Source organism: Amblyraja radiata, chromosome 4 (assembly GCF_010909765.2).
Source record: "Amblyraja radiata isolate CabotCenter1 chromosome 4, sAmbRad1.1.pri, whole genome shotgun sequence".
In the NCBI taxonomy this organism is placed as follows: Eukaryota; Metazoa; Chordata; class Chondrichthyes; order Rajiformes; family Rajidae; genus Amblyraja; species Amblyraja radiata.
In genome coordinates, this window is record NC_045959.1 from 64,722,746 (window position 1) to 64,738,407 (window position 15,662).

The following is a 15,662-nucleotide window of genomic DNA, read 5'->3' on the forward strand; positions in this document are numbered from 1 at the left end:
GACTAGTGTGAACGGGTGATCGATGTTCGGTATGGACTCGGTGGGCTGAAGGGCCTGTTCCCATGCTGTATCTCTAAAACTACAACTAAAACACACACAGAGATACCAGGACCGCTGAGCAAGAGCTTAGTGCGAGAGCGAGGTTGTAAACAGCTTCAGAAAAGAGGACAGAGCTGGAAAGGCGCAATGCTTTGTGCGAGATGGGAAAGTGGAGGGGTGAGGGAAATTTCAGAACTTGGACTGTAAGCATCTGAAACCTTTCCAATGACTGGTAGTGATGAAAATTGGCGTTATATAAGATAAATGAATTGCCAAAGTGTGGCGATCCTTCAGATTTGACAATAATAAATGGACTGATTTGTTGTTCTACCACACAGGCAGAAGGGTCTTAATTATTGCACCGATTAAATCAACAACAAAAACCAGTATTTCCTTGGCACTGTAGTATATTATCAGATTAAGTCACTTGCTCCTGGCAATAATGGACCACAAACCCAAAAACCTTTTTGGTGGAATTGGTACATGAGTTATTTCTAGAAAACGCTGCAGTGACATCAGTGATATGATTACACTGCAGGCTTATAAAGGAGCAGAATGTTAGGACATTGCTCTGGAAGACAAAAATGCCATGTCATGGTTGATGTAGTTACCTATTAATAATTTAGTGCTAAGTTAGCATTGCTGACGGAACCGTTGATCAATTATATGAATTGCATTGTTTTCCCCTGCGACATCTGCACTCAGGACTGAATGGACTTTGCCCATATAAATCTTAAGTTAATGGATTTATTTAAATTATCACAAGAGTTGATGCAGCAGTGACCTTAGGACATAATTTGTCTCACAGTCATTAGTAACTAGTATTAGAAGATACCTTTACCTTGTTTATATTGTGCATTAATGTGTCCTGGAGGTGTGAGAAAATGGCACATTAATAACATTGCCTTTATTAAATTTAATACATTTCTGTTGTGTCTCCCTACTGATCCTCACAAGTGCAATTTGTTTCAGGTTCTGAGATGATAAAGTAATCTCATTGTTTGAAAAATAAATGTAATCAGTAAACAAATGTAAAATTAAGACATTAGTGAAATAATTGATAATTTCAATATAATTGATAGGTTCAATTGGCTTTGAATGTTGGAGCCTGGAAATAACTATGATATTATAGGATTGCTCTAACAGCTACAATTCCTTGTCCATTATTTCAACGGAAGCATTAACAAATTAATTTTAAATGGGTTAATACCTCATTAAAACAAAGGAGAAGAATGTTAAGTCAATGCTTTAAGCTCAAAGTAATTTCCAGGCTTATCTAAATTTAAATAATCTATTTAAAAGGACTAATTAATTAGACGTTCAGTTTAGTTTTTTTAGTTTAGAGATACAGCTCGGAAACAGGTCCTTTGGCCCTCTGAGTCCGCACCGACCAGTGATTCTCACACACTTACGCTATCCTACACACATGAAGGACAATTTACAATTATACCAAACCAATTAGCCTACAAACCTGGACGTCTTTGGAGTGTGGGAGAAAACTGGAGATCCCGGAGAAAACCCACACAGGTCACAGGGAGAGTGTAAAAACTCTGTAGTCGGGATCAAACCCAGGTCTCTGACACTGTAAGGCAGCAACTCTACCATTGCGCAACCATGCCACCCCATCTTTTTAAGGCAGAGTTAGACAAATTCTTGATTAGAATGGGTGTCAAAAGTTTTGGGGAGAAGGCAGAACAATGGGATTAGGAGGCTGAGATCAGCCATGATTGAATGGCGAAGTAGACTCATGGGCCGAATGGGCTAATTCTACTCCTACAAAGTGAACTTGTAAAATTCAGGGTAGAGATACATGTGGTAGTATAGGTGTATTAGCTGATTGTGGCACCATTTGAATCATTCAACTAGCTCTGTAGGATACTGTTAACTTTTCATTATAACGTAGCACGTAGAATTGCACAGCACAGGGACAGGCCCTTTAACCCAAAATGTCTGTGCCGAACATGATGCCGAGTTAATCTAATCTTCTCTGCCTGCACGAGATCCATATCCCTCCATTCCCTACTTATCAATGAGCCCATCTAAAAGCCTCTTAAATGCCCCCATTGTATCTAACTGCACCACTGCCCCGTGGTGGCAGCACATTCCAGGCACCCACCACTCTCTGTGTAAAAGGTTTGCCCACAAATCCACATTAAACTTTGCCCCTCTCATCTTGAAAAAAGGATCGCACCACCTACCCTATCTATGCCGCTCATAATTTTATATACTTCTACCAGGTCTCCCCTCAACCTCTGATGTTCCGAGAAAACAATTCAAGTTTGTTCAACTTCTCCTAATAGCTAATATCCTCTAATCCAGGCATTTTGGTAAACCTCTTCTGCACCCGCTCCAAAGCCGCCACATTCTTCCTGTAATGGGGTGACCAGACTGCGCATAATACACCAAATGCAGCCTAACTAAAGTCCTATAAACTGCGATATGACTTCCTGCCTCATACTCAATGTCCTGACTGACGAAGGCAAGCAGACCATATGCCACCTTCATCACTCTATCTAATTGCAGTGCCACCTTCAAGGAGCTAAGGACTTGGACCCCAATGTTCCTTCTGATTAGTATAGGTGTCAGAGGTTATGGGGAGAAGGTCGGAGAATGGGATTAGGAGGGAGAGATAGATCAGCCATGATTGAATGGTGGCGTAGACTTGATGGGCCGAATGGCCTAATTCTACTACAATCACTTATGACAACAGACAATAGATAAGAGACAATAGACAATAGGTGCAGGAGTAGGCCATTCGGCCCTTCGAGCCAGCACCCCCATTCACTGTGATCATCCTCACTCAGTACCCCATTCCTGCCTTTACCCCATATCCCTTGACTCCACTATCTTTAAGAGTTCTATCCAACTATCTCTTGAAAGCATACAGAGAATTGGCCTCCACTGCCTTCTGAGGCAGAGAATTCCACAGATTCACAACCCTCTGTGTGAAAAAGTTTTTCCTCATCTCCGTTCTAAATGACTTACCCCTTAAACTGTGGCCTGTGGTTCTGGACTCCCCCAACATCGCGAACATGTTTCCTGTGTTTAGCGCGACCTTATAAACATCAATTCTGCTAAGGGTTACATCCTCTGAATCCAATCATGAATTCCCTCCCTTTTCCTTGAGCGGTCATTTCTTCTCCCTAGTTATCCTCTTGTTTTTTTTTAATGTAAGTATAAAAAGCCGTGGTATTTTCTTAATCCTACTTATCAATTATATTTAATGGCCCTCTTTGGCCCTTCTAATTGCCTGCATGAGTTCTTTCCCACTTGCTTTATATTCCTTAAATGTCCTGTTCATTTTTCTAAAACTTACATACATTTCCTTTTTCTTTCTGACCAAATTTAAGACCTCACACTATGTATCCACATACATATTATGTAATGTAGATCTGAAATTAAATCAACAGATACATAACTTATACCTCATGGAATGCAAACAAAGCACAAGAAATCTAAATGACAATGGTGTTGAAAAATTCATCCTTCTAGCTGTAAGAGTGTGATTTAAATTGAGCTGGTGATTCAATCCAATTGTCAATAAGTTTTAGTCTAAATCACACTTTGGTTTAGCTTTCTTCCTAGAACCATGACAACTTATCATTATAATTGGTCCCACTTCTTACACGGCTCCTACTTTTACAAAATTGGCTTCATTCCCTTTAACCCAATGCCCCGGCAAATTGCTTCATCTTCAACCTTCCATTTCTCTCTCAAAAGTACTTGAAAGTGTTACTGACTCACAAATCTATGCCTGATTTTCTCAACATGCTTGATCCTTTCAATGCATTTTACCTCTGCCACAAAATTTTACCTCTGCTCAATACATAAATTCCATTCTCTGTGACTGTAGCCAGGGACCAGCATTATCCCTCCTTGCCTTTCCCAACCTTTCTACCATCTTTGATATAATGAACCATTCTCCGATGTATGTGTGCTGTTGTTCAGCTCAGTGGCAATATTCAGTTGGTTCCTCTCCATTCACTGCCAGGGAATTGTCCACAACATTTTCTCTTCTCAGCTTGCAGTGAAGTCCCCAAAGGATCTATCCCAGATCGTCTTCTGTTCTTTGTGCACCTGCAGATGCCACGATATCTGCTGAAGATATGGCGCCAAGTCCCATATTATACCTATGATTCCTTACTCCACTTTAACGCCACTTCTCTTGCTGCCTCCACCACTTTTGAATAAACACCCAAATTCAGAGAGATGCAATTTCTTTCAGTCAAATGTGGGAAGGCTAGGAATTATACTTCATTCCTATTGTAAACCACTGAACGCATGACACCAACTCCAATCAATTTCCACTCACCCTTTCACGGTGAATTTAATCGCGTGTGACTTTGGAGTATCCTATATGAAAATCTGATCTTGAGGATAATTGTATAGGGGTTAAATAGTGTTTGTGGTGGTGTGAGAGAAGGAATGGACAAGTTGGGATATGGGATAGAATCGGGCAGGTGGAGAAAAATCAGTAATTGTGGAGCTCAAAATAATTAACATATAGAGTTCAGTCCTACTCTTCAGAGTCATAAAATCATTTCCCTTTGAATGACTGTAAAGATGCAGGCACACAGTCTCCTTAAAAGATGTTAGTGTGTGTCCTGGCTCCTGACAGTAGGTTGTTAGGCTGAGCCAACAAACATAGAAACTAGCTGCAGGAGTAGGCCATTCGGCCCTTCATGCCAGCACCTCCATGGCTGATCATCCTCATGGCTGATCATCCAAAATCAGAATCCCGGTCCTGCTTGATTCCTTTACCTCTAAGAGCTAAATGTAACTCTCTCTTGAAAACATTCAGTGAATTGGCCTCCACTGCCTTCTTTTGCAGAGAATTCCACAGATTTACAACACTCTGGGTGAAAAGGTTTTTCCTCATTTCAGTCCTAAATGGCCTACCCCTTATTTTTAAACTGTGACCCCTGGTTCTGGATTCTCCCAACATCATGAACATTTTTCCTTCATCTAGCCTGTCCAATCCATGAATAATTTTATATGTTACTATAAGATTCCCTCTCATCCTAAATTTCAGTGAATACAAGCCCAGTCATCCCACCATCCTGGGAACTAACCTGGTGAACCTAGGCTGCACTCCCACAATAGCAAGAATGTCCTTCCTCAAATTAGGAGGCCAAAACTGCACACAATACTCCAGCTGCGGTCTCACCGGGGCCCTGTACAACTGCAGTAGGACTTCCTTGCTCCAATACTCAAATCCTCTCAGTATTTGCTTTCTTCACTGCCTGGTGTACCTGTATGCTTACTTTGAGTGACTGATATACAAGGACACCCATGTCTCATTGCACCTCCCCTTTTCCTAATCTGACACCATTCAGATAATAATCTGCCATCTTGTTCCTGCCACCAAAGTGAATAACCTCACATTTATCCACATTATACTGCATCTGCCATGTCTCTGCCTACTCACCCAACCTATCCAAGTCACCCTGCAACCTCATAGCATCCTCCTCGCAGCTCACACTGCCAATCAGCTTTGTGTCATCCGCAAACCTGGAGGTGTTACATTTAATTCCCTCGTCTAAATCGCTAATATATTGTAAATAACTGGGGTCCCAGCACTGAGCCTTGCGGTACCCCACTATTCACTGCCTGCCATTCTGAAAAGGACCTGTTAATTCCTACTCTTTGCTTCCTGTCTGCCAACCAGTTCTCTATCCATGTCAATACACCACCCCCAATACTATGTGGTCTAATTTTGCACATTAATCTCTTGTGTACAACCTCTACTAAAAATTGATTTTGTTCTGGCAACTATTCATTTACATGCAGAAGTGACAGAGGGACATTCACTAGAGCTGCCTCCATTTGAACTGGAAGAACTAGAACGTTATATTAAAAAAGATATATTTGCATGCAATCCAAATCCATTCCTGTATGGAGATTGAAACTATTACTCTACATTTCTCCAGATCAGGGCTTAAATACACCTTTTTTTCCCCCATCAATTCACTTTTAGTGACCATGTCCTCAATAAAAGTCTTAATTTCTCCATCATTTGCTCAAGTTAGTATCACCCTTAGTAACATCCTCTCACGGTATTCCTCCTGACATTGTGTTGATTTATGTTTGACAACACTTCTATGAAACATATTGGAATATTTTTTTGTTGATAATCAAGTTACTGTGATTGTTATCACAGCCATATATGTTCCATTTTTTTCTATTTCTGCTCAGTCCCCCTTCCTCCCACCCAGCATCAGGCTAGGATTATCTTAATCCTCAACTTCCACCCTACTGGCCCACATTCAACAAATCATTCATCACATTTTTTCAAAATTTCCAATGATTTTGGCATCTATTATGGCATCATAGATAGACATGGTCTTGCAGGCTACCCTTCAACCGCCAGGACATTGAGTATAGACATTGGGATGTTATGTTACAGTTATGTAAGGCATTGGTGAGGCCACACTTGTAATATTGCATTCAGATTTAGTAACTCTGCTTTAGGAAAGATGCCTATAAGCTGGAAAGAGTGCAGACAACATTTTTTAAGGACATTAGCAGGACTCAAGGGCCTAGGTTATAGGGAGAGGTTGGGTAGGTCAGGACTTTATTCCTTGTAGTGTAGGAGACTGAGGGATGATCTCACAGTGGCGTACATAATCATGAGGGGTATAGATAGGGTGAATGCACAATTGTTTTCCCAGGGTAGGGGAATCAAGAATTAGAGGCCATAGGTATAAAGTGAGTGGAGGAAAGATCTGAAAGCAATCTGAGCGGCAACTTTTAACCAAGGATGATAGGTAAATGGAACACACTGTCAGAAGAAGTAGTACAGGCAGGTAAAATAACAAAGTTTAAAATACAATTGGGCACATATATATGGATAGGAAAAGTTTAGAGGGATATTGGTCAACCATGAGCAAATGTAACCAGCGTAGATCTTGTTCAACATGCATGAGTTGGGCCAAGGGAACTGTTTCCTTGCTGTATGGCTTGATGTCTATGAAATTGGATCCAGTTTCTCCTCTTTCACCATTCCCTTTGGGATGGATCCTTTTGAGATACTCTGGTCTGCTTTCCATCAATACATGCTTCACACTCTCAAAGCAGCTCCCAATGCAACACGTATACCTTCAACCTCGTCCCTGCCACCAAGGCCCCCAAACCTTCTTGCTAGGTGAAACAGTGACTTCTTCCTATTGATTACTGCATTGGCTGCTCATGATGTGTGGAAGCAAAAAGTATATTAGATGATCACACTGAAGATTGCTTGTATTCAGCCTGCAAGGCTGACCCTGAGATTCCAATTTGCTGATGGTTTAATAATCCTTCCAATTTCAACTCTGACCTCCTTGTAAGTGACCTCCTCCCACTTCAATTAAGATTCAGGAACGGGCCTAGTTTTGTGATTTAGCAGTTTAAATCCGACCTTCTGATTCATCATCCAATACAATAATGTAGGCTCTGCGGCTATGTCAACTGTGTATCTAATCTGAAGATAGACACAAAATGCTGGAGTAACTCAGCGGGACATTCAGCATCTCTGGATAGAATGAATGGGTGACGTTTTGGGTCAAGACCCTTCTTCAGACACTGAAGAAAGGTCTCGACCTGAAACATCACCCATTCTTTCTTTCCAGAGAAGCTTCCAATTCACCCAATTCTTTAAAAGATATCTATGTGACTGAACAGTGTTTTTTCAAAAGGTGGGTGACTTTTCGGGTCGAGACCCTTCTTCAGTCTCTGAAGAAAAGTCTCGACCCGAAACATCACCCATTCTTTCTTTCCAGAGATGCTGCCTGTTCCGCTGAGTTACTCCAGCATTTTGTGTCTATCTTCGGTGTAAACCAGTATCTGCAGTTCCTTCCTCCACATACTGTGTATCTATTCTTCATGTTTTAATATTCTTCTGATGATATTGGAAGAGCATGTGTCACTTACTGTTTAGCACCTCCCCCTGACCTATTTTTATGTTACGCATGACCCTCTTTCAGCTGACATCACCTCATTTGCGTCATCCAATCTGTTCCGGCTTCTGTCATTCGTTCTCTCCTCCTCCTGCTTCTCTAATTTTCCTCTACTTTGTTCTCTTCACCTCTCATTGCCTACAGTTTTAAAATTTATTTTGTATCCAATTCCGATGAAAGGTCATCAATTTGACCCATCCATTCTATTTCTCTCTCTCTAGCAACGCAGGGTATTTCCAACATCTCCTGTTTCTATTTCAGATTTCAAGCATCTGCAGTATTTTATGTTGCAACATTGGCAGACAACTTAGACTAAATGTTCATTCCCCTATCATCAACATAACCCACCTCGTTAGGTTCAAAAACACTATTCAGAGAAAGCTATTAATTCTCAAGCAATGGATACTTTCATTTATTTACCCAAGAAAAGCCTGCTACTAGAGTATTTTTTTTCTGCCTGAATGAGCAAACGGCTCAGGTGTGTGATTTTTACAATAATAATGCATAGTCAGCCTGTTAAGATTGATTAGAAAGAGCTCAGGCACACTTAGAAGGTTAAATTAAAGACAGGCATGCTGATAAGAGAGTGTTTAAGTACCTCAGGATAGAAGCATATATCTGTACACATGGCAGTGGTGTTGAACGTTTGGTTCGTATCATTTGTAGATTTATCAGAGTCACACCAAAACTGAAAAAGAAGCTCAAACGTTAGATGGAATATATATTTAATTCTTATATTAGTCAAAATCACATTCAATGTAATTTTGAAATTGATATGATTTAAATGGACAGGGAACAAGCAGAGTGAAAGCAGACCTTTCAGACTAAGACCACACCAAATATTGGGTCCCTGGTTACATTAATTGTATACTTTATTCTCCCCACATTTCCATAAACTCGCTCTGGATTCTATCATTTATCTTCTAACTGGTGGCAATTTGCAGCAGTCAATTAGCCCAGTGGTTCCCAACCTTTTTTTAGCTCATGGCCCCCTTGGGATCTTTTATTTTTTCTGTGCCCCCCCCTGACATTATTAGTGGAAAAAAAGTACTTCAATATTATAATACCTTCCATAAAAATATCAGTGTCTATTAATTGCACATATATTCTCTTTTATTCTATTCCACAAACATCAAAAATATTTCAACTACATAATTTAAATTTATTAGAACTGAAATTTAGGAGGCAACAGGGTGGTAGCTCTGTGGCCCCCTTCATTGAACCTGTGGCCCCGTAAATCTCAAAACATTTCTGTAGCCCCCCTGAAATTTGCCATGGCCCCTTTGGGGCCATATGGCCCAGGTTGGGAATCACTGAATTAGCCTACCAACCCACATCCTTGGGATCTGGGAGGAAACTGTACAAAATCCATGTTCACAGGGAGAACCTGTAAACTGCACACGCACACAAGCACGTGCACACACACACACGCACGTGCACACACAACACAACACACACACACACACACACACAGAGCACTGGGGAGGTGAGGATTGAACCTGGACCATTGGAACTGTGAATCAGCAGGTCTGCTTGCTGCGCTGCTGTGCCGCCCACAAAGTAATATCAAAATGTGTCTTTCAAAAATAAGCTGCACGTATGCAATTTAATGCATCATTCACTGAATCATAGAATTGTGACAGCTTGGGATTAGGTCATTCATCACACTGATCCCCGATAGCTCTTTGCAAGCACAATCCTGTCAGGCACACAACCCAACTCCTACCCTGTGGCTTTGTCATTTTTTTCTCTTTAAGTGTTGTATGAATTAAATATTATCTGTCTATACTTAATGATTTTTCATGTCAGCCAAACATCTAAAGCAATTGTCTTCAACCTCTATTTTTTTTTTAAATTATAGATTATTAGATAATTGGGAATAAAGGCACCATCTATTTCCCAATCTATCAGAGTACATTACATAAAGATTCCTAAATAAACATTGGGAAGCAGGATTGGCAAAACATAAGAACGATAGCTATGCTGGAAATTTCCTCAGAATAGCTTCATCTATACAATTCTCTGTTGAACAGAGAGGTATCAGCCTGGGATGTGAGCTGTGTTGAGCACAATTTGATCTCAAATGTAAGATTAATTATATGGAAGTTGTTCTTTTTGACACCAAGAGTAGATTGCTAGGACTTCTACTGTACATGTGGGTGATTGAGGGAAACACAGAAACATGGTAAATAGCAGGGGCTGGCCACCCAGTTCTTCAGGCCTGTTCCACCATTTAAATGATCATGGTAGATCATACCATTCTGTACCCAGTCCCCACTTTCTCCCAATATCCCTAGATCCCTTTTGCATTAAAAAATAAATCTATCACGTTCTAGAATGCTGCCTTCTGTGGGGGAGAATTCCACAGGTTCACTAACCGCTGGGTGAAGAAATGTCTCCACATTTTAGTTCAAAAAGTTCAATCCCAACCTGAGGTTGGGATAATGCTTCTGGACACACTAACCATCAGGTACAAATTCCCAGTATTGAATCTGTCTGGTACTGTCAGAATTTTACATGTCTTATGCAGTAGGTTTCTCCGAGAATGGCTCTCATTCTTCTATATTCTGGCAAACATAGCCCTCCCATCACCTTTCACCCCACCAGCCGGCAAATACAACACATAATCCTCCGCCATTTCCGCCACCTCCAACGTGACCCCACCACTCGCCACATCTTCCCATCTCCCCCCATGTCTGCCTTCCGCAAAGACCGCTCCCTCCGCAACTCCCTCGTCAACTCTTCCCTTCCCTCCCGCACCACCCCCTCCCCGGGCACTTTCCGTTGCAACCGCAAGAAATGCAACACCTGTCCCTTCACCTCCCCCCTCGACTCCATTCAAGGTCCCAAGCAGTCGTTCCAGGTGCGACAAAGGTTCACCTGTATCTCCTCCAACCTCATCTACTGCATCCGCTGCTCTAGATGTCAGCTAATTTACATCGGTGAGACCAAGCGTAGGTTGGGCGACCGTTTCGCCGAACACCTCCGCTCGGTCCGCCTTAACCTACATGACCTCCCGGTGGTTCAGCACTTCAACTCCCCCTCCCATTCCCAATCCGACCTCTCTGTCCTGGGTCTCCTCCATTGCCAGAGTGAGCAACAGCGGAAATTGGAGGAACAGCACCTCATATTCCGTCTGGGGTCCTTGCGCCCCTATGGCATCAACATTGAATTCCCCCAATTTGGCTAGCCTGTGCTGTCCCCTCCCCTTCCTTCACCCTCTAGCTGTCTCCTCCCCCCCTCCCATCCGCCCGCCCTCGGGCTCCTCCTCTTCCCCTTTTTCCTTCTTTCTTTCCCCACCCCCCATCAGTCTGAAGAAGGGTTTCGGCCCGAAACGTCGCCTATTTCCTTCGCTCCATAGATGCTGCTGCACCCGCTGAGTTCCTCCAGCAATTTTGTGTACCTCCCATCACCACCTCCAGTTTAAATTCCATTTGGAATATTTTGGAGGACCAAGAAACCAAGAACCAAGATAGCCCTAACCAACACAAATTCTCCCCATATATTAATCCTGCTATTCCAGGAATCAATCATTAATTGCACCTTTTCCTTGGAATGAAGATCTTTCCTCTGATCAATACTGCAAGTAAAACGCGAGATGAACCTTATTGAGTCAGAGTACAGCTACAGAAAGATATCCTTGCTCCTGTACTCAAATCCTCTAACATTGAGGGGCATCATAACATTTGTCTTCCCAACTTATTGCTGCAGATGGATGCTTGTTGTATAGGTCGGGCATATAAGGACTGAAGGTATAAGACCAACTTTGAAGGTCTGAGACTCACTCAAGTTGATTGGAGCAGGTTGTTTGAAGGAAAAGAAATGTCAGGAAAGTGGGAAAGAAAAAAAAAAGAAATAACAGGGAAAAAGATTTAATAGGAACCCAAGGGGTAACTTTTTTACACAAAGGGTGGTGTGTGCATGGAACAATCTGCCAGAGGAGGTCGTTGAGGCAAGTACTATTGTACCATTTAAGAAGTATTTAGATAGGTTCATGAATAGGATATGTTCAGAAGGATACGTGCAGAGCGCAGGCAGGTGGGACTACTGTAGTTGGGGCATGGTGGTTGGCGTGGGCAAGTTGGGTCAAAGGGCCTGTTTCCATGCTGTATGACTCTATGCCTCTGTATCCAGGTCTTGTTGCATCTTTCCTTTTCCCAATCAATGATCACTCTGATAATAAGGGTTTCTGTCTTCAGAACCAAAGTGGTTAACTTGACATTTATTCAATTTAAATTGCAACTGCTTGTGTTTGACAACTCACATACAACTTTCCTAAATTGTTTCTAAGAATCCTCATCACAAATCACATTCTCCCTCGCTCCGTCTCTCACCCCTCCCCCCACAAGCTATCGAATGAAGTATTTTGAGTCAGAGATTATTGGTGGAGTGGGAGTTCATTACTGATTACAGTTACCTGCTGATAGACACAAATTGGCGGAGTAACTCAGCGGGACAGGTGTAATCTCTGGACAGAAGGAATGGGTGACGTTTTGGGTTGAGACTGAAGAAGTCTGAAGAAGGGTCTCGACCCGAAACGTCATCCATTCCTTCTATCTAGAGGTGCTGTCTGTCCTGCTGATTTACTCCAGCCTTCTGTGTCTATCTTCAGTGTAAACCAGCATCTGCAGTTCTCTCCTAGTTTCCTGCTGACTTGCTTAATCACATTTGGGGATAAAATAGTGTTTGCCATTAGTTCCTTTCCCAATTTTCTCTAGGCTTTTGTTCATTTTATTTTGCCTTTCCCTGCAGAATATCTGGCTTTGGGGTATGAACTGGATGGAGCAGCTAGTCTTTGCTTGCTCTTTGCTGTATTTGTATGTGACAATTCGTTCCTGCATTTTCTGGCCTTAAGTGGACTTGGGGCTGGTGAATACTGGAGAACCCCATAAATTCATAATTCAGGAGCAAGTTGCCTACAATGACATGAGAAGCTAACTCACACATGCAGCTAGGGATTAAAAAAATTGTAAAAACCAATTGAATTCAGAATGTCACTTTGATGAGTGGTATTTGCTTTGAAAAGACTGGAACTCACATTGAAGTCAATCGATATTTAGACTTCCATTACTTAGATATAACATTGGGGATCAGCTGTCAATACTTCTCTGGAAGTATGAATTAAAAAGACTTGCAGCTGACATACAAACAATTGAAGTGATGATACAGTTTTGTCTTTCATGCCCTATATTATGCATGACATGGAAACACTACAGAAGGGAAGTAAATGTTTATCGATGTCATATTATAGTGGAGTCAATTCACTTCATATGAGGCAGCAAAGTATAGACAAAAGTTCCATCTCCTCATCAGTAAGATTCAGAAAATCTATGAGGGTGATGTGCTGCCCAATAACACAAACACAAGTGTGTTTGCACAAGGATGAAAGATTAAGATTTAAGAAGTAACTAAAATTAGACCATTGCCCACAGTAGGGGAATCAAGAACCAGAGGACATAGGGTTAAGGTGGAGGGGAAAAGATTTAATAGGAATCTAAGGTGGAATTGTAAGTGTGGAATGAGCTGCCAGATGTGGTAGTTGAGGCAGGTACTATTGCAACGTTTAAGAAACAATTAGACAGGCACATGGATAGGACAGTTTTGGAGAGATATGGGCCAAATGCAGGCAGGTGGGACTAGTATAGATAGGACGTTAGCTGATGTTGGCAAATTGGGTTGAAGGACCACTTTCCACACTGCATGACTCAAATTTAACTCTCATTAAAATTTAAACAAGGTAAAGTTCATCCAAAAGTGCAACTGTAGGAAATGTGGGTTGGAATAAGAAAAGATATAATTATGAAACACTTGGAGTTTTACAACTAAATATGTTCTAAATCTACATGGATCAAACTCTTCAGGAAATCTGAGCCGCAGGGATGTCCGTGCCTTTGTAAATGTCTGCTTTAGTTTGCTGCTTATTAAAAGTACATCTGATAGGGAAATGACTGTAAACATTATGCCCACTAGTTGGTTGTTACTATTCTTGGACTGAACTACCTTTGCTTTCTTCTGTATCAATGGCAAATATAAATCAAAAATAGCATGTATGCAAGAAATCTACAAAAACAGACAATTTGTGGGAAAAATTAGCATGGTCAGGGAGCAACTGCAGAAATAAAATCTTGGGTTATTGGACCAGATTGTGCTGTCCATATTCCCACTGAGTGGAGGTGCCGAATGCCGCTGCCCCTCCTCATTATTCCCCACCCTGTGCCTTCACTTGGCTTGCCCAAGGGAGGAGGGCCTTTTCCATTGCATTCTGTACTGGCCCTCTCCATTCCTACATCCAGCAACATGGCCTCAGGAACTGAGGAGGAGATGCTAACCCAGAAACATCACTGAAAATATTAGTCACGGTGCTAATCCAGGGATGGAGATGTGGCATTGTAAAAGCCAAGTAATCAATGGAATTTGGGGATATTTTAAAACTCTTATAATTACAATTAATGAAATTTATTCAAAAAATTAAAGACCATTAAAATGTTGAATAAGATTGTAAAATGTTTAGGAAAAGAACGTAAAACATCAATTTGTTAAATCGTTAAAGTAACATAAATTACATTTTAAAAGGAAGTAAGACACACATTGTTGGAGTAACTCATCGCGTCAGGCAGCATTTCTGGAGAATATGGATAGGTGATGTTTTCTCTCGAGACCCTTCTTCAGATTTCTCCAGAGATGCTGCTTGACCAGCATCTGCTGTCAATTGTGTTTCCAAAAAAAGTCAGTAACTTAACTTCCCTTTTTTCTCATCTTTTGCCTTACCACCCCCATTGAAATCAAAAGGATATTAGATCCTGTGCCACATATAATATGACGTGTTCTGAGATGTCGTTGTCTGAGAGGGAGATGCTGCACAGTTCCAGCACAGCCTTGCTCTGCTACTTAACTCTATCGGAATGCAGTGGCAGATTCAGCCATTTGACAATGCTGGTTGAAAAGACCATGAATATCCACAAACAATTGGACCAATGTTCCAGGTTAAAAAATCTTTGACTGAAACAGTAATCCATTTTCTTTCTACATAGAGGATACCTGACCTGACTATTTCCAATATTTTTTTATGTTAATGCAAAACCATATACAGGTGCACAACCTTTTGTCCGAAAGCCTTGGGACCAGACACTATTCGTAATTCAGAATTTGTCGGTCTTCGGAATAGAAATTTTTTAGCGTAGATTTTAATGGCTGGCTCAGTGGTAGAGTGCTCGGCTCATATCCGCAAGGTCGCGAGTTTGCGCCTTGATCCCGGCAGTTACTCGGTCGCGAGTTTGAGTCTTCAATGTAGTTTTTTCTTGCAGAATAAATGTTTGTATGAAATGCAGTGTAGGAGAGGTGTACTGACTGTGTGGGCAGAACTTTGGAAGTGATTGCCCACCAGTCTAAAAAGCCGCTGTGTCTCCCTGTCCCTGGGATAGCAGGGGGCGATCAAACAGCACAATACCCCCCTCCCCTCCAACTCCAGAGGAATCCGCTCCCCAATGGGCCGCTACGGCGACAAGTGGCAGTTTGCCCACAGCCCGAGCTGCGCCCCCTCATCCGCCACCCCAAGAACAAGACGTACCTTGCACACCATCAGCTTCTGCCCCTACGTGTTCCTCTGGAGTTGGAGCGGGGCTGGGCTGGAGTTGCTGCTGGCTGTGGGTCTCTGGGATCTCCGTGCTTGCAGTGGGCCTGGGGGTCGGT

At 41.9% G+C, this 15,662-nt stretch overlaps 1 protein-coding gene across 2 annotated transcripts in view; it reads right to left on the reverse strand.

Annotated features, from left to right (window-relative positions):
* adcy8 (adenylate cyclase 8) overlaps nt 1-15,662 on the reverse strand; it is a 116,992-nt gene that overhangs the window by 24,387 nt on the left and 76,943 nt on the right. For both annotated transcript variants that reach the window (XM_033019659.1, XM_033019660.1), the window contains one exon: nt 8,572-8,661. In XM_033019659.1, coding sequence (XP_032875550.1) covers nt 8,572-8,661 — 90 coding nt within the window. The remainder of the gene's footprint in view (nt 1-8,571; nt 8,662-15,662) is intronic.